This window comes from Balearica regulorum, chromosome 5, assembly GCF_011004875.1.
Source record: "Balearica regulorum gibbericeps isolate bBalReg1 chromosome 5, bBalReg1.pri, whole genome shotgun sequence".
In the NCBI taxonomy this organism is placed as follows: domain Eukaryota; kingdom Metazoa; phylum Chordata; class Aves; order Gruiformes; family Gruidae; genus Balearica; species Balearica regulorum.
Window position 1 is genome coordinate 36,697,998 of NC_046188.1, and position 19,428 is coordinate 36,717,425.

A 19,428-nucleotide genomic window follows, 5' to 3' on the forward strand; every position below is an offset into this window, starting at 1 on the left:
CCGCTGCGCTGCCAGGACGGCTGACGGGACCGGCCTCTTGCCCGCAGCCCCCGCTGTCGGGGCTGCCGGGTGTGAGGTGAAAGGGCATCTCGGGGGGAGGGCTGCTGCCTGCCAAAAGGGTCGCACCGGCAGATGCACCCCACGGGCTACGCGGCCGAAGGGTTCCCCGCACCGCACCGCACCGGACCGGGCCCGCCCCCGGGACGCGCCAGGCGTCATGCGCCGGCCCCGATCGGCGGCAACGCTCGCCAGGCCCGGCGCTCTCGGCACTGGATTGGTACTGCCTGGGCCGCGCGCAGCACGCTGCTCTCGCGCTCGGCCGCGCCGCTCCCTCCCCCTCCTCCGCGCGGTTGTATCTGCTCGCGCGGACTGGCGCTCGCCCCGCCCCTCCTCGGCTTCGCCCCGCCCCGCTCGCGCCTGCTCCTCCCCCTTTGCGCTCGCGCCGCTCTCGCGCTCCTGCCCCCTCCCCCGCTAGCTCCCTGTCAGTGCGGTGGCTGCGCCGGGAAACATGGCGTCGGAGGGGATGATTTTAACGAACCACGACCACCAAATCCGCGTCGGGGTTCTCACAGGTAACGGGCCGCGGCCGGGGACGGCGCTGGGGAGAGGCGGGGGGAGAGGCGGGAGGCGACCGCGGGTCGGTGCGCGCCGTCAGGCCGCCCCGCGGGTTGCCCCGGCGGCCGTCTCCTGTGGCGGCGGCGCCGCCGCCGCTGCGCAGGGAGCCGCCGCTCCGCCGTGCGTGCGGGAGCCGAGGCCTCGGCACGGGCCCGGGGACGGGGACGTGGGGGCGGCGCTCCGGTCGCCGGCGCCGCGGCGGGGAGCGTGTGCGCGAGGCCGGGCGGCGTTGGGCGCCGCTGCCGCAGGCGAGCGAGGGAGCGGGTTTGCTGGGCGCCGCAGCCCGGGGGACCGGCCCGGGAATAACCCGCCTGGAGGGGACGGAGCGCGGGGGTGGGCGTCTGTCGAAGGGGACGCGAGGTCGAGACGTGGCCGGGCTCTCTCCAAACGCGGCGGAGCTGTGAGTGCGAAGGCGTTTGAGAAGGGAGCCTGCGGTCCGCGCAGGCTGCGGGCCGGCGGGAGCCGGGCCCACCTTCCCCGGGCGGCGGCGGCGGGAGGCGGCCTGAGCTCCGAGCCCCGGGGGATGCCTTCGAGCGTGGCACGCTCCGCACGGCAGACACCTTTAGGATGACTCCTTCCCCTCCCCCTCCCTGGCGTCTACTTTCGGGGGGTGGGAGGTGGTGGTGGTGGGGGAGAATATGCGTGTGCCTGTGTGCTTTCTGTTGGGAGGTAGAGGAGGGCATGTACGATGCTGCTGCTCATAGCGCATGGGTGATCCTTTAATAAACCGCTGGCACATGACATGCGATGGTTGCACAGGATGGTTCCCAGTGCCATAGCGGGTAGGTGTGTTGCAGACTTCGGGGTTTCTTCGGCCTTTGGGGGAGAGCTTTGCAGTTATTCCGGTGTACCGTAGAGCACGGCACTCCGGTGGAAGCTCGGTACGCCTAGAAATGAAGCCCTGAGGGAGTCGAGCATATAAGGGCGTAAATAGCGGTTCTGGTGAGGGAAGGAGCGAGAGATTTTAGTGAAATTTTTGCGCGTCAAGCTCGGTAGCTTTTATCGGGAGCCTGGGAAGACATGACTGTTCATGGAAAGCAGCGCTGCGAGCAGGCTTAGGAGTCGGAAGATGTTTGGAGTGAAAGGGGATGCATTCATTGGAGAGGAGGCCTGGAGTTAACCCGAAAGTTATTTATTAAACCCGGCGGTATTGAACCCCAAGGGCCCCGCCTTCGGATCCGGGTCCGTGCCCGCGGGCAGCGGCTCGGCCGCCCGGCGACGGGCTGGCGGGAGCCCCCGGCGCGCCGTGCGCTGTTCCCCTGCCCGGTGCTGAACTCCCGCCGCCGCCGCCGGGGAGGAGGGAGGTCAGCCCTTCGTCAGAAGCGTTTCCCTGCAAGGTTATTTTGACGGTAAAGCTTTAGAAAAGCACGGTGTGATAGAAGTGGAAATCCTTACTGTTACTTCTGGCGGTCACATTCTTAGTAAGGGCAGAGCAGGTTTGACCAGATGCAAAAGTCAAGTTGGGGGAGTTTGAACCGTTTGTTCCTGAAAGCTAGGGCATTCCTGCAATTCCATATTATTGTAAAAGTTAAAGTGAGAAGGAGCTGTCTGCTAACAGAGTGCTCTTTGCATATTTTGTCCAACTTCATGCTGTGTAACTTGGATTAGTATTTTATGTTGATCAGTGAGTTGTAATAATTTTCACCTGTAATGCTCCCAGAATCCAGCACCAGATACATATGGTGTTATAATCATGTAAATAACGATTAAGTCCCACAATAGATTCAGATAATCTATCAGAATACATGGGCTTTTATTTTGTACTATAAATCCTCTTTGAGCACTATAAAACTCTTGTAACTTTGTATCATAATTTGCAATTCCATTGAGAAGAGCATGTGGCCTGATTTTAATTTTTTGTTTTTAAGGGAAAACCAAAAGGTGTAAGTGAGCAGAACAGTTTTAGCCCTTTTCCCCTTACTGCCATTGTTTTGAATTGCAGGCTGAAAAATTTTGCAAATAATTATTTTGCCACTTTGAAAAGGGGACGTCTTGGTTTCTAACAGTTTTCCTGGTCTTCTTTTTGTGTATGTTTGTAGACATGAAAGAAAATTTTTTATAAATGTGTTACTTTAATATCACATATTTGTGCAAACTTAATTACTTTCCACTCAGGCATTTCCTTTAACCCCTGAAAGAGAATATTTGTACTTTGGAGGGTTTGAAACCCCTAGTCGTTTCTGCTGTTTCAGTTGTGGAAAGACAGCAAATGTAAAAAGTCACTCTTCTGATATTTTTCTCATAGAAATGAACTAATAATTGGTTCTTGGCTGGTGTATGAAGAAATAAGTGTAGGAATGGAAAGGTTAGGTATGAGCACTGTTTTTTGGTTTAATCATTTAGAATAGCTCAGTGATCAGAAGTTAGATAATTCACATAACATGACTTCTTTAGCTTTTCTAATTAAGATCATAGCCATATGTTTGTTTTGTTAGCAATATATACTTGTGGGCTTATCATCAGAGGCATATAGATTTATGTTCCTACTGGACCTGGTGTGCTCAGTTTAGAAGTACCATTATTGCACCTTATGGTAGTATTCAGATGGAATTTTAAGTTTACTTAGGAGTAACTCCTCTGAATTAATTTGGAATAAAGTTGTATGTTTATTTTTAAATGAGGACATAAAAAAATGTCTTGGGCATGTTGTTAGTCTTCTCTGTTGTCAAGATTGATACACATGGCTCCAGAATATATTAATACATGTAGCTTAGTTTCATTACATTCAATTTTGTTTTAAGTAAGTTATTGTATTTAGTTTTGCTTAGTAGACCTTTTTTGTTTGTGTGTGTATTGCTAGTTTCCTACCTAGAAACAAGTGTGTATTTCTTCATTTGTGACAAATGATGACAGGTACAATGGATTAGAGAAATAGAAGGTTGGGTTATTGCTTAGCCAAAGTAACTTACTGTGTTCAAATGCAAAATTATGCAGAATGCAGCACCTTGGTTTTTTTAAAAATTTACTTGTTAACTTCTCTTATATCCAAACTGTCAAGGTCTTTTAGTTAGGAGGCAATGCAAAGAATGGAGTCCATAATTAGGACATTTTCTCAACGTGAAAGAACTGTCTTCCTGAAATCTGGAAAAGTACTCTAGTGTATACAGCATCTGCTGATTTGCAGATGTCATTCATGTTTATTTTTGAGTCTCTATGCAGAAAGTTGTAGAGTTAAGCTTATTTACTGAAATGGGGAAATATAAACAATGACGGATTATAAAAACTGAAACTTGTAAACTAGAGAGTTATGTCTTATGCAAATAGGAAGTCTCACCAGTTTGTGGATAACAATTGCGTTATAATCTTTATGCATGATCATTTCAAGACATTATGCAACGTGTGAAAAGAATGTAACCATGAAAGTGTCATATTCAGCCTCAGTGTTTAATGAGGTGTTCAGATTAAAAATACTGCTCACTTAAGTTCCAAACCTAGGTTTTCCCTCTTCTGTCATTGTTACATAGTGCAGGCACATAAACTAATAATAGAGCGTCAGTGTTATGTTGTCATGAGGTTACCCTTATGGTAAAATACATTTTAAAAGGACCGTGAGGCTAACTAACTGTCAGATTGGGAGATTTTTGTGATGGAGAGTGAGATAGCAGAGTTGGGCCAACGATGTAATATAAGTGTTCTAGATATCTTCCTTTAAAAAAAAAAAAAAAATTAAAAGAAAAGAAACACACACAGAGAAACAAGAAATGTGGGGTAGAGAAACAAGTAAAAAAGAGGAAAATGTGTACATTTGTGGTAAAGGTTGGATTATATGCATGCCCTGTCTGCAGTATTGTACACCAATGCTTCCTTAGTAAAATACAAATCTGTATACGGAATTATTCTGGTTGCCCCTTGCAAGTCTTCCATGTTTGGGATACCTTTAACAGAATGGTTGTTAATCAGTTACCATTGGTATCAGGCTGTTGAACTTGGATTGGTAAGTACAGAGTTTTGTAACGTTGAAGTTGGCTAGAAAAGGGAAGGAACTGTGTGCGGTGCCCAGAGTTGAATCAATATCAGGTCACCCTTCACTGGTGGTGACATTGGTAAAAGTTATATAATCTGTGACCTTTCTTGTTATGTGAGGGACTAAGCAAACCCTTGACTAGAACTGTCCAGAGAGATCTAAACAATGTTGCCATCTCCACTAGCCTTATGGCAAAAAAAGAGAGACTGGTTCTGCCTGGTTGCTCTTTTATTTTGTCCTTTTTCCTCTCCATCCCCATTTTCTTCTTATTTACCTCTCTTCTTGTTTTCTGCCAGGTAAGCATCAAATGTAGCTGGTCAAAACTTAATGTTTTGTTACTTTTTTTTTTTTTTTTTTCAGAATATTCCTGATTAAAAATATTGTCAAATTTGGGTTTGGCTAATAAAGCTTCATTCATTGTCTGCTCTTGAGGTAGGTCTGTGAGGAAGAGTCATCAGCAGACACAAACAGCATTTTCTATCTTTGCTCCTCTTTTTATATTGTTTCTTCCTTGTTTGGAAAAAAAAAAAAACCAAAAACACCTCAGACAGTTTTCTTTTTCAGGATAGTTTTATGGCATTTAGCATTGCTTAAAAAGTGGTGATACAGCTTTTCACCATTATGAAACATTTTTACAATTAAAGAGAGTAAGGGGGTTTTGCAAAATGCAACCCTTCACTAGTGATTTCTTTCTCAGGCACTTTATTTTTCTTTTCTTCATCTATGTAAAGATTAAACCATTTTGAATGCTAGTTATTGCCATAGGCCTATGCAATAAAGCAGACTAAGGTTTCTGAATGCGTAACCTCAGACCTTTTTTAGCCTCTTAGCACTGTATTGTGAAAGATTACACCAGCATTTTTTAGTGTCTGAGACCATTTAGTTGTTGAAATAAGACAGCTCATACACACTCTCTGAATTTATCACTTTGAAGCAAGCATTCTTCTCAGATAGCGAGGGCGTTGTCTGCTTGAGAACATCATCCAAACAAAGAGATTACCTTGGCAGATCTGAAGTTCACTGATGTAAAAGTTTGTAAAAATTATCTTTGAGAAACGTAGCGAACAAAATACTGAAGGTGTCACTATTGCTGGTCAGACTGTGTTAGAAATATATATGCTGTTGGTTTTCCAACTAAAAATTCATATGCCTCTCCTACTTCATGAGATCCTTTCCTCTAAGGTTCTTCATTAATAGCATGTAAATTGCAAGATCTTAGTAGTGATGCTATTCATGTTTTGGACATGCATTGGAAGTTACGGTAAACTTTCTTACAGAGGTGTGGGTGGGAGGGTAAGGACTGACATTAAGCTTGCTAAGACTTATTGTCAAATTGCCCTAATTGTCTAAATTGAAGTTGATAAGCTTTTTGCTTCTGATCTGCCTTTCTCTCAAACACTGCATCTTACTGGGCACACATCTTCAAAATGTAGGATTCAAGTCAGTAGCTTTTCTTAGGAGCCTTAGTTTTCTTCCAAAACCATAGTTCAGCGAATGAATTCTAGAAGTAGAGAAATACTGTACTTGCGTTAAGGGTAAAACATTCTAGACCCTGAGCAGCATTGATTTTCGTCTTTCCCGTCTGTTAGGCTGTCATAATGTTGAGTTTATCCATAGAAACTGGTTATCCCTCTTTGCCATTTGTAGCCACAAAAGCCTTTCTTTCTGATTATTTTTTTTTATGGCTATGATGAAAAGCTTTTATGTCTAGTGACTGTGATCCATAAGATTGTCCAGTTTCCTTTTTATAGTTTAATGGTGCTGAAGTGGAACCTTTACCTTTTATAGTTAAAGAGGGTGAACATCCTGGATTTTTTCCCCGTTTCTTAATGTGCAATGTGGAACAAAAATTGGTGACTGGAATCTTACTGATAGAGCAGACTCTTTTACTTAGAGTTTAATTTGTTTGCTATTATACTGTTTCTTTTGAACTGAAAGTAGTGGAAACACTGAAGTTAAAAGTGTGTAAAGCAAGAGATTATTTCCCAACTCTACGTGGATGTTTTAATTAATACGTGCTTGTGTAAGAAATGGCCATTGATTTGGAGGTTTATGTGTTCTTACAGAGCAGGGATGAGAAGTCTTGTCTAATCAGTGTTTCTTGATTTGGAGTTTAGTTACCCAAATACAGTTGAAAGACTTCCATCTTTGCCCATGCTCCATGTCTGTAGTTCATATTTAGCAGTACAGAACTTATCCATTACATTATGCTTTCATTTACTTTCCTAGGTTTATATTTGTCCACTTTTCCAGTACTGTGGGAAAACCTTCTGTGCTACTTACCTTAAAAATTAGTGATTGTGGATTTCATGAGAGCTAATTTAGTTCTGGAATAACCTTTAGTTGGTTTGCTGGCTTTGTTAACTGGACAATAACAAGATATGATTATCAGTCCATGCTTTGGAGAGTCTAGCATACAAAAGCCTGATACACAGACACAGAATTTCTCACCTTTAATCTTGATTTAGCCATATTTGTCTCTTTGTTTGCATGCTTGTTTTTCCAAGTAAGAGAGCAGACCATCTTTGTTGAGAGGTACTTTTATATCATATTAGGATTTCATCCATAGCTTTTCTGAAAATGTCTATTTTGAAATTTATAACACTTTAAAAGCAAAGAAGTTTGCTGTGCAGTGCCTTGTGAAGTGAAAGCTAAGATTTTCACTTTGCTTTCTCAGTTGTTCATGATAAAAAAATTTTATTTTGAATATGTGGGAAAATATTTTTTTTCTTATTCTGGTGGTTGAAACAGTTTTGCTGATAGGGTTTAATTTTTTTTCCCCAAGATAAGTAAGTATAGTTTTTGTTGTCTGCAATTTGTGAGATTGATATTATGCAATAAGAGGATCTGATAAGTAAATGAGAAGAAATTTTAGCTCTTGTTCGAATATTTATAAGGTATTGAAGTGCATATTAAATAAAAGAAATAATTTACATTCTGTTCCTATGTGTAGATGCAGTATGCAACTCTCTGCCTCTTGTATTGAAATGGTCTTATATTAGTAGTCTTGCTTATGACAGAATTCTTCTTGAAATTTTAGCAGAATGCCTGAAAAAGTTGTTCCTGGAGAATAGGAGGATAATGAACAACCATATGGGAAATGAGCAGGTAGCAGCCTTTTTTTATGTGGGAAGTTTTTAATTATTAAAAAAATAGCATATCCTTTTAGGTTGGGCTTTTTTTTTAATTGCAAAACAATTGAGAAAAGTAAGTTGAAGTTTACAAGGAACAGTAATTGCATAAAGAAGTGCTTGCAAAAAATAGGCTTAATTAGGCAGTTAACTTAGAAAATCTCATTTTGCAAGAGATTTGTATGTGATATTTTGATTACTTGTTTTGTTTTCCTACTAATTTATTGAAGCCTATTTTATGCCTAACTTGTCAAGTGCAAAAAAAATGAGCATAAACCCTCGAGAATAATATTCTTCTATGTACATTTTGCAAAACCCTGCAAAACAGGGCTCTATCCCATGATACAAGGTGGGTGAATGATATTAATGGTATTTTGTAAGGAATAAAATGCAATGTCTGTTCTTCATACTATGAGATAAATAGAAAAACTTCCACTGGCTGACTTCAGTGATTTAGTGAATAGCTCTGCATTGCAAAATCTATTTTTGAGCAATAAAGTGTTTTTTGATGTATACCAAGACCTGAAAGAACTGACTCAATTTTAATTTAGCTCCATATGCAAGTGAGTTACCTGGAACAGTAATCTTTCATAGTTTTATACTTAATATGAGACTTCATTATGTGTTCAACATACAAATGGTATTAGTAGACCAATATAGTAATCTATTAAGTATTGCATAAGTATTTAGGACCACAACTCTAGAAATACCTGTTTCTCAGATATACTTTTTCCTTTTTGAATTAAATTATATCAATTATTATGTAGTAGAGTGAAGAAGCAGAATGCATGTGGGCTTTGAATTATAATATATTTTGGGCTTTTGAGTACTTACTGTGTGGTTATGAAATTCTTAGTTTTCTTCATTGTACTGTATATTGTAGGGAACTTAAAATCTATGTGGAATATTTTTCATTTAAAAAAAAATTCTTGTGTTTATGTTGTTGGCTTTTCTCTATATCATATGTGACTTCTGAGACCTAAAAGTGGGAAGTAGAAATTTAAGTATATGGTGTGGTTTTCTTTGTTTGGTTTTTTTTTGCTGGTGTTTTGGTTTGTGTTTTGTTTGTTTGTTTGTTGTTTTTTAAAAAAATATATGCTGTGGGAGATTTAAATTCATACTGAAATCTTATGCAGAATCATTTTATGGGAAGCTGTATGGATGAAGAACAATATGCATTCTTCAGGAATTAAAAGTGAAGTATCCTGCAGGTCTGACTCAGAAGGGGAAGGTTCCTAGGATCTCTGCAAATGACGGAATAGGCAGAGATTGCAATTAATAAAATAACCCCCCCCTTTTCTCTTAGCAAACTGGTTTTAATGCCCTGGGATAGGCCATTTAGGGAGAGATTGATAGCAAGGCCTGAGATGAAGTCTATAAAACCTTCATTCAGTAATTCTTGAAGAGGCACTGAATGTGGCACTGGTTGGAATTTGGCAAACCAATATACTTCTATTCTCCTATTTCTTACCCCTTCCTGAAACAGTTTTCATGCGATTATGAAGATAGACCAGACTGTAAAAGACGTTGATGTCAGGCAGGTATGTATCCTTTTACCTAGGTACTTGCAAATCTTGTCGTAGGAAAGTTTTGGTAGCAGTGTATGTTTCTGGAAGAAGAAAATTTCCATGAATTCAAATAGATATTAGATAGGTTCCCGCTGACATGGTTCTTTCCTATGATGTAGAATAGTGGCATAGTAGTGTAGATGGTGAGAAACCAAAGGTTTGCTATGTACTCCCTGTCTGACTCTTCATCTCAGAAAAAAATCAGGAGAAAGCAGCAAGATGCCTAAAAGTGAGTACGTATCTGGTGAGAAAAATGCATGTTGTTTCCAGAAAAAGCAGAAAAAAACAAAGATTAAAGGGAATAGGTACTTTTCATTTCCTCTTTTTTTAGCTTCATTTTCCTTTTTAGTTGTCTGAATACTCAAGGGGAAACATTAAATAAGCCTACAGTAAATCAAGGATCCTCAAAATCAGCCTCCCTGGAAAAATAAGCTGTAAATTAAGCATAGTGATGAAAAATGTTGTGAAACATATCTTTAAAAGATGGTGCATGGACAGAGTGTTTCTGTAGATAATACAGAAGACAAGGCACAGAGCTTCAAGAAGTTGGGAATGTTAGATGCATATGGTTCAAGTTGGGCGTATTTAAACTGCTCCAGAATCTAATGCTATCCTGACATCTGTTTTTTAGGAACATGCTCTGTTCCACAGTAGGGAGGTAAGCTGTAAAACCTTAAGGTCTGATCTTGCCAGTTAAATTCCAGTTGGGTAAGAACTAAAACTATTACTCGTGTCTCAAATGTGTGCGACCTTCTTATCTGAGTGAGACTCAGGCTTTTTTTCTAAGCATTGAAGATCAAAATGGGAACTCTAAAGTTCATGTTAAAAGCAACTGCTGAAAAAGGCAACTGCTGAAGAATTTCCTGTGATCGTTAAGCTTCAAGGGTGCTCACCTGCCTGTTCCTATTTCTTTATTTGAAAGGGTATAGCTCTAGTTTATGCACAATGGTTTCAGTACATGACTTTTCTCTTTGGCTTGGCAGTTGATCAAAGAGAATTAGTGAAAATACTAGTTGTCATTTCACCATTGTTTTGTCAGAAAAGGGTTCAAGTAGATTTTTTTGAGTGCTTTGATGAACAGAACTTCTTTCTGGAAAAGGCATTTCTGTATAGCATTAAATTGGAACATCATGGATTATCCTTAATATTAGAAAAATCTCTTAATTCCTTGATAGCCTGTCTTATATTTGGTTATTGTTATGTGTAAGATGCTGTGAGGGCTCATCAAATCATAAGGGAGATTTTAGATGTGAAATAGTAATCATTTTCAGTATTTCTTACCAGAACAGTACCAGCTTCTGGTACCCTCCTCAATAATTTTAGCAAGTCTTCATATTCAGATTATTCCTAGTATCCGTTTTCTGCACCAAACAAACACCTGCTAAAAATATTCTACCTGTAGTTCAGCCTCTGGAAAGTAATTTCAGCTGCGCATATGAAAAATATGCAGACAAAAAACACTTTAAAATGTGGTTCTCATTAGCATCTAGAAAGTATCTAACAATTAGGGCATGTTCAAGAGCTTCCTCTATGTTTAAGATATTGTGAAAACATCAGCCTGCAGCCATTTGAGGCAATAGCAAAATATATATTATAATTCATTCAAAACATAAATTTAAACTTAAACCCCTAGATGCTGACATTCCAACTAGCAGCCATTGCAGGAAAAAACAGGCAGATGCAGAAATTCTTTATATTTGGATAATTACATGCTCTTTCAATTCTGCAACAGTAAGTAGACAATTTCTAAAAACCACTTTTCTTTCGTGCTGTACCTACATAAGGCTTTTGACTGTAATTCACTAAGTTAACTTACCTTTTGTAACCTCCTTCAATTTAACTGTGTTAAACTGTATTTAACTATGTTAGCAAGTAGTGCAGCCTAAGAGAAGCAGATTTGTAGAGCAAGCCACTTAGTACTGGGGGTTCCACATCCACACTGTTCATGGTGTTTTGCTTCATGCTAGCTCAAAGCTCGTGAAGTAAGTAACCTTTTAAGTGATGGCTGGAGCGCATTACACGCACTTTTGGAGTGCATCTTGTTTAGTTTTGTCAAAAATCAATTCAGCATTTGTGCTTTGATCCTTCTCTGCACTGTAAACCGAAGTATGGTGATTGGGGACCATCAGGAGATAGCTTGAAACCACACTCTTGAACCAAACAGAAACACTAATATAGACACACTATTCACTATTTTTTGCCTCCACAGGATTGTGTGTGCCTCCTACAATTCTTCTGCATGCCAGAGAGGTCTTCCAGTGGGTAACACTGAGGAGACTTTACTGATAGTGGAAAGTGTCTGAAAAGATACCAGCTCTTGGACTGTTCCTGGGCATTTTGTGAGGGTGATGTGAGTGAGGGCATATCCTTTGAATCTTTGGATACTCTGGAGAAAGTACCTAAAGAGATGTGAGAAATGCCTTTTGTTAACTAGCCTTGAAATTACTCTTAAGCTGGCCTAAAATAAGATTCAGTAGTAAGTAAAAGTATTTCAAATGTCCAAAATAAGACACACAATTAAAATTTTTATTAAGGTTATACATGAAGAAATAGACAGAAAAAGCATGTTTACACTAGTACTTGTTTTGAACAGGCCCTCCCTGTACTTAGCTGACTTGTCTGTTAGGAAAATTCATGCAGCATTTTGTCAGGGATTTTATCTTCCTGCATTCACTACATCTCAAGCTGTGTTATTCAGAGATAATTTTCTTCTGGCGTACCATGCAGTCTGCTATAAATGGTCACCACTTTAGAGCCCAAGAGGACTCTGTCCAGGTTTAATCTTATGCCCCATGGAATTTTGGGCATGGTTCTGTCATCACCGCTGCTTGTTCTCTCCCATGCTGTGCTGGCATAACCTGTTGGGTAGCCATGCAGGCAGGGAACTGAAACAGCTGAAACTTAACTTGCCAGAAAAAAGGGATCCTTTCGAGCTGAATCAGCTGTGTGATCTGGTTCAGCACTGAGCTCTGCGGACTTCTGCTCCAATGGGTGAATGGTGAGCAAGGCTGGCAATTTTTTACCTATACTGTCAAATCTTTTAGACTCCTTTCTTTACTACGCTTCTATCCTGCCGTTTTTCACTCTGAAAAACAAATTTAACTGGCTAACCTAATGGAAAACTACTCTTCTTTTTGAGAGATTAGTATTCTGCAGCCTGAACAAGTTAGATCAACTCAGTGAGGGACCTCAGGAGTGCCAGTATGAGGGAGGGGCTGAATTGCACAGGTGGGATAGGTAAGGGTAGGAGATGGAACTTTTACTTTCTGATCACAGCTCAAACAGATGTAACCACGTGTTCGTTTTGTGTAGTTCACTTGCATTAATTCAGAAGATTGTCTTGACACTCCTTTATCTAGCTAAGTGTTGTTTCCTTTCTTGGAAGTGTTACTTTGTCAGGCCACGTATCCTCTCAGTGGTATTTGCTAGTTTGTCCTGATTGACAAGCAAAGACACTGCCTCCACTGAGTAACAAGCAGGAAAAAACATAGTGAAGGGAGGGAAGGATTTGCTCATTATAGGAAGTTATTTTGAGGAGTGGGTAAGTCAAGATATATTTTCCCATTTTGTAGGTAAACTTCTTTGATTCATGTGAGTAGCAGCTAGGTGAGTATGAAGGCCATGCTAGGCATTTGTGCTTCATGGAGAGCTGAGCATTTGATAATTTGCATATGTTAGGTAGCTAGAAAAACTGAACATTAGAATTCTGCAGTGTTAAATTTAGAAAAAGATGAACAGTGTGTTATGCATTTGCAGGCAAGTAGGGTCTCTTTTTATTAATGTGTTAATTCTTAATAGTCAAAACTTCTAACATTTAGTTTTTGTAACTTACTATCTTGACTATAGTATGCCTGACAGAACTAATTTGAAGACTATATACATACTATTTACATATACACACAGCAACATTTGTTATATATAAAATAATGATTAAAATATACGACAAATCCATTTCTACTAGATCCCATTTGCCTTCTGCTTGAGGGACTTCTTTGGCACCATTCAATCTGTCATCTTACTTATACTTGGTATAGTTTTTCTAAGCATATCTTTACCAGTCATATTAGCTAATATGCTAACTTTGAGGATGCTAACCTGATATGTACTAAATGGCAGTTGATATGCTGTTGGTTTGTCTTTTGTTGGACGCCTGTCTGTATACCAACTATTTAAAGCATCTGCATGCAAGATCATTTCCTAATTTCACTTTTGTTCTGCGTACCTTCTTCTTGCTGACCTGAACAGAATCATAACCTTTCTCTTGAGTGGACTGTCATCCAGTGATGGAGGTAACTGGAACAACCAGTCACAGGCATCAGCTAGTTGGGTAAGTCAGGCTTTGGGATTCTTGATATTTCCTTAAAAAGGGGGAGGGATTGGGATGAAGAAGGAGCATAGATAGTTTAGTTATATAATTGTGATCAGGGGACCGCCTTATTTCAGTGAAATTCAGAAGCCTGCTGGTCCATACATTTGTCCAATATTGGATATTTCCATGGTCTCCAAGGCTACTGATTATGTATTGACCATGTTTTTTGCATCCAAATGCAGTGCTTAGAGATAACGGTAGCCAGCTAAACTGAGTTTTGTAAGTTGCAGTGTAAGTAGCATCTTCAGTATTAAGATACATTTACAGTGGAAGTGGGATTTTAAATTAGCAGAAAATACTGAAATGCTGTAGTCACTGAATAAGCAATCCTAACTTTAAAACCCACTCTTTCTAGAGGAAAAAGTTAAAGATTAATAATAAAAATGGAATTTTATGGGAAGTGGGAGAAAAAGAAAGTATAGAGGAGACTGATAGCCACATTATATAAATCAAAACCATATCATAAAGTATAGCTTCTAGCAAAGAATCTAGAGACTGAGGTTATAGAAATGAGGTGTGAAGACTGTTAATGGAAAGCAGACTAGCTAAACAGGGCAAAAGATTTGTGTGCTTAATGATTATGCCTTTGTAGGTATCTTCAAGCATCCCATTCACTAGAAAAATTTAACAGATCGTTTAACAAGGGCAAAATTAAAAAGTTGCTTTTATAAAAGGAATAGAGAAATAAACCAAATATACCAAATGCTTGTAATCTCAATAGTCTCTCCTTAAAAATCCCTCACTGAGCCTTACTCAGTTGACAAGTATCAAATCTTTTAGCAATTCTTTATAATAAATTCATCTTTTAGTCCATTTTATTAATGATGAAATTAATCCCACCTAGAGGAGTAATCCTGTCCATGAGCTCTCATTTATTGCAGCAAAATTGTTCATATATATGGTGAACGAAATGTGAACCCATCTAGATGATAGTATTTTGCCAAGCTAGTTTTCAGTCTGTTTTTCTTGGTTTACTATGAGTAAATGCTTGTGCCCACACAGTAGAGATGGGAACGAGTTACTGCCAGTAGAAGGAAGGTGGGTTTTTTTTCATTTAATAATAATGCATGAGAAAATCTGGTCAAGGCATTAGTGCCCCATGTTCTTAGGGAATATACTGTTGTCAGGCCCTCAAAACTTGTATTATTACTGCAGTGCACTTTTATCAAACTTCATTTGGAAATCAGAAGTTACACTCTTTTAAAAAAACTGAATGGGTATCATCATATCTGGTATACTTGTGCACCACCTGTTGTCCACTGATTGCAGTTTGAGAGTTGGTGACCTGAGGATACATACAGCAGTCCAAAACTCAATTGCCTTCCATTCACTTAATCATGCTCACAGAAGCATATGCTGTTTGTTTGTGGGATATTTCTCTTTTCCTGGGATACTAAGTGATTGGCTTCCTGTTTTTGAAGTGATTGTGCTAGTTCTGGTGATGTCCCATGGATCTGTGAATCTGCTCCTACTTTACTAATGTCTTGTCGTCTTTCAGGAGAATGTTAGATTCAGTTTATTTTTATTACTTTTCTTTATTAACCTCTGTAGAACTATTGGCTGTTTGGTGAGTTTTAGAATTTGATTATGGCTCCTATTACAACCGATATAAAAAAGAAACGTTTTGAAAAAAGGAGGGGGAAGAAAAATACTCTCAAGATTTTCAGCAGTTCCTCTTTCCCTTCACCTCCTCACCATTAAGCAAAATGATTGAGCACACTACTTTCTTAACGTTTGCGAGAGAATAAAGCATTAAAAAAAGCAACTTAGGTCTTCTTTTAAAAACAATGGAAGATAAAGTAAAGCCAACAGATTCCTTTGCTGTAATCTTCTTCCATGTCTGACTTTTCATCTTTGCATTTAGTTTAAATTGTGCTGGCTAAATACTGGAAATGGCTTTTCAGTGCTTTTCTGCTATTTTTGTATTGAAAATAGTTTTCAGTTACTGTTATTTCTGGTTTTGTGTAAGTCTTGTTCCTTGTGAATTGACAAAGGCATACTTCCTTTGGGACTGACGATAATATCTTTTGTTGCCTGTAATGTGACAAGTTATACTGAAATCTTTCTTAGCAGTGTTGTTTACTTTTTAATTTTTTTTTTCCTTTGGGTGTATGTGCCTTGATACAGAGTTTGTTGATCAAATATATCATATATATTATTCAGATTATTTTTGGTGTTAAGTGAAAAAGTTGCAAGTGAATGCAACTAAACTGTGAGTTTTCTTACCGAATTTCTACTAAATGTCAAGTGCTCATTTTCTTGGAACTTTTTTGTTTGGAACTGCATTGAGTTGATGTCTCCTGGAATCTTAGGATTTCATTATCAAGTCAATATTCATAATTACCTTTGTTTTCTCATCTCTTTTTAAATCTGGCAGATGGCAAGGCATCTCTTCCACTTTGCCTTACGTTCCAGAATGCCTTCTCGGGCAACTTGATGAAATACTTTTATTTCCTCCACTCCATCTTTCCTTTCTTAGTATAGCTCTGAGAAGAATGTGTTTTCCATATACAACTGCTTGAAATGGTATCATTTTTCACAATGGTGTTAATGTTGATTCTTTCAGGACTTCATTTTTTTCCTTTGTTTCTTTCATTTTGCAGCCAGTGAACGTTCAAGTAGTCTGTTGTTCAGGAGGATATATCTGGAGTATGTAGTGCTTTAATGCAGTACAAAGGAAGTAATTGAAAAAAATTGCTGAAGGTGATTGTGGTTGGTTGACCCTGTCCAGCAGCTAAGCCCCCACCTAGACACTTGCTCACTGCCCCCAGGCGGGATGACGGAGAGAATCAGAAAGGCTAAAGTGAGAAAACTCATGGGTTGAGATAAAGACAGTTTTATAAGTGAAACACAGCTGTGTGTGCCTTACCAAGGTCAAGGTAGACCATATCCACTGCTCTCCCCATACCAAGCCAGTCATTTCCTTGCAGAAAGTAGATTTTGTTAGGCTGGGCTCTGTGTTCTGCTGCAACTTTTTTATCTACCTATTAGTCAGACAGGTAGAAGAGTCTAGTTTGACTTTGTATGGGGCCTTCTGCCAGACAAAGAGTGCCTATAAGAAATTTTATAGTTTGGTCCACTAATCTATCTGCCCGCTTTCTTTGGGAATACAGGTATTTTATAGATCAGTGCAAGGAAGCAATGTTCCACTATATGACTTTAACATAGATTTTGGTACACAAACTGTAGGATGAGGAAAGACTTACTGTCTGTTTACACTGTTAGCTAATTGTTTTCCTACAATTGGTGAATAGTGTTTTTACTTCTCACATGTGTTAGCTTTTTCTAGAAGTTTAGGAGCCTTTGGAGATTCATCTCCTTTTCTTGTCCTTTCAATGGAATCAGAAATGGAAATTTGGCTTCCATACTTTCAAGGAGTTTCCTTCATAGGAAAAAAAAAGTATACATTTTAACTATGCTAGGTCCATTTAAGTCAATGTAATACATCTGTAATGTTCCTCTGGGCTGTTACACAGCTATCTAATGTCAATTACTGTGCATCGATGATGCATCTGAAGATACAGACTGGGTTTTTAACCATGTTATGTGAATGTAATTGAAGAAAATCCTTTTACTGGGTGCCCAGATGAGATCATTTGAGTAAAGACATGGTTTAAAGATGTTTAAAGCTCACAATACTGCATGGCTTGTCACTGTTCTCTGATTTATTCTGTATTTTATGTAATTTCAGATATTGGGTTGTGACTGATAGATAGGATTGCTTGCTGTGTAAATCTGTATGAAGTTCTTTTTGTCAGCGTACATTTTTTTTTTTAATTTATACACTTTGCAGATTTATTTTATGTAAGTACTTTGCAGATTCTCAGGTAAAAAGGAAGTCTTGAAACTTATGTACCAGATAGGCTACATCATGCTAAAAAATTGGGGGTTTTTTTAAGTCTCTGAGGACAAGAACCATATTAAACTGCTACGTGAGGTTCTTGAATAAACTTGGATTCTTGTATTAGCTTGGATTCACTATTGTAATTAGCTTTGGCTACTCCAGCCTGACTTTTAAAGTATGGCTTACTAGTAAAGCACACTTGTTGGTTGTTTAAGACTTACTTATAGAACTATTATAATGTAATAATAGGCAGGGACTGGGAGAATGAAGAACCGCCCACTGTAGGAGAGGATCAGGTTAGAGAATATCTAAGGAACCTTTAGGTGCACAAGTCCATGGGATGAGACTGATGAGATGCATCCACTGGTCCTGAAGGAAGTGGTGGATGAAGTTTCTAATCCGGTATCCATGGTATTTGAGAACTCGTGGCAGTGTGGTGAAGTTCCCACTGACTGGAAAAGGGGAAACATAACCCCCATTTTTAAAAAAGAGAAGAAAGGAAGACCTAGGGAACTATAGACTGGTCAGTTTTACCTCTGTGCCCAGCAAGATCATGGAGCAGGTCCTCCTGGAAACTATGCTCAGGCACATGGAAAATAAGGAGGTGATTGGTGACCGCCAACATGGCTTCACAAAGGGCAAATCGTGCCTGACAAATTTGGTGGCATTCTATGACTCGGTTACAGTGTTGGTGGATAAGGGAAGAGCAGCTGATGTCATCTACCTGGACTTGTGCAAAGCATTTGACACTGTCCTGCATGACATCTTTGTCTCTAAATTGGAGAGACATGGAATTAACGAATGGACCACTCAGTGGATAAGGAATTGGCTGGACGGTTGCACTCAAAGAGTTGTGGTCAACAGCTCAATGTCCAAGTGGAGAACAGTGACGAGTAGTGTTCCTCAGTGGTCGGTATTGGGACCAGCATTGTTTAACATCTTTGTCAGCGGCATGGACAGTGGGATTGAGTGCACCCTCAGCAAGTTCACTGACGACACCAATCTATATGTGGTACAGTTGACATGCTGGAGGGAAGGGATGCCATCCAGAGGGACTTGGACAGGCTTGAGAGGTGGGCCCATGCGAACCCCATGAAGTTCAACAAGGCCAAGTGCAAGGTCCTGCACATGGGTCGGTGCAATGCCAAGCACAACTAACAGGTTGAGTGGAGAATGGATTGAGAGCAGCCCTGAGGAGAAGGACTTGGGGTTGTTGGTTGATCAGAAGCTCAACATGAGCCAGCAATGTGTGCTAGGAGCCCAGAAAGCCAACTGTATCCTGGGCCGCATCAAAAGGAGCATGACCAGCAGGTCGAGGGAGGTGATTCTGCCCCTCTACTCAGCTCTCATGAGACCCCACCTGGAGTACTGCATCCAGCTCTGGAGCCCCCAACATAAGAAGGACATGGAGTTGTTTGAGTGCATCCAGAGGAGGGCCATGAAGCTGATCAGAGGGCTGGAGCACCTCTCCTATGAGGACAGGCTGAGAGAGTTGGGGTTGTTCAGCCCGGAGAAGAGAAGGCTCCGGGGAGACCTTATAGCAGCCTTCCAGTACCTGAAGGGGCCTACAGGAAAGCTGGAGAGGGACTGGTTACAAGGGCAAGTAGTGATAGGACAAGGAGTAATCGTTTTAAACTGAAAGAGAGTAGATTTAGATTAGATATTAGAAAGAAATTCTTTACTGTGAGAGTGGTGAGGCACTGGAACAGGTTGCCCAGACAAGTTGTGGATGCCTTATCCCTGGAAGTGTTCAAGGCCAGGTTGGATGGGGCTTTGGACAACGTGGTCTAGTGGAGGGTGTCCCTGCCCACGGCAGGGGGGTTGGAACTAGATGATCTTTGAGGTCCTTTCCAACCCAAACCATTCTGTGATTCTAATAGGCCACAGTCAATTTGAGTATTAAATGAGATAACCTTTATTAAATATTTATATAATAG

At 40.3% G+C, this 19,428-nt stretch overlaps 1 protein-coding gene across 18 annotated transcripts in view; it reads left to right on the plus strand.

The window, feature by feature from the left end:
- The first annotated feature begins 381 nt into the window (after positions 1-381).
- The window catches only part of GPHN (gephyrin), a 301,803-nt gene continuing 282,756 nt past the window's right edge, over positions 382-19,428 (plus strand). For 14 of the 18 annotated variants that reach the window (XM_075754153.1, XM_075754157.1, XM_075754156.1 and 11 more), the window contains exon 1: positions 419-572. In XM_075754153.1, the coding sequence (XP_075610268.1) occupies positions 509-572 (64 nt within the window). In that variant the 5' untranslated portion in view covers positions 419-508. Of the gene's footprint in view, positions 573-19,428 lie in introns of all 18 variants that reach the window. The other 4 variants (XM_075754168.1, XM_075754177.1, XM_075754158.1 and 1 more) reach the window with 3 other exon arrangements.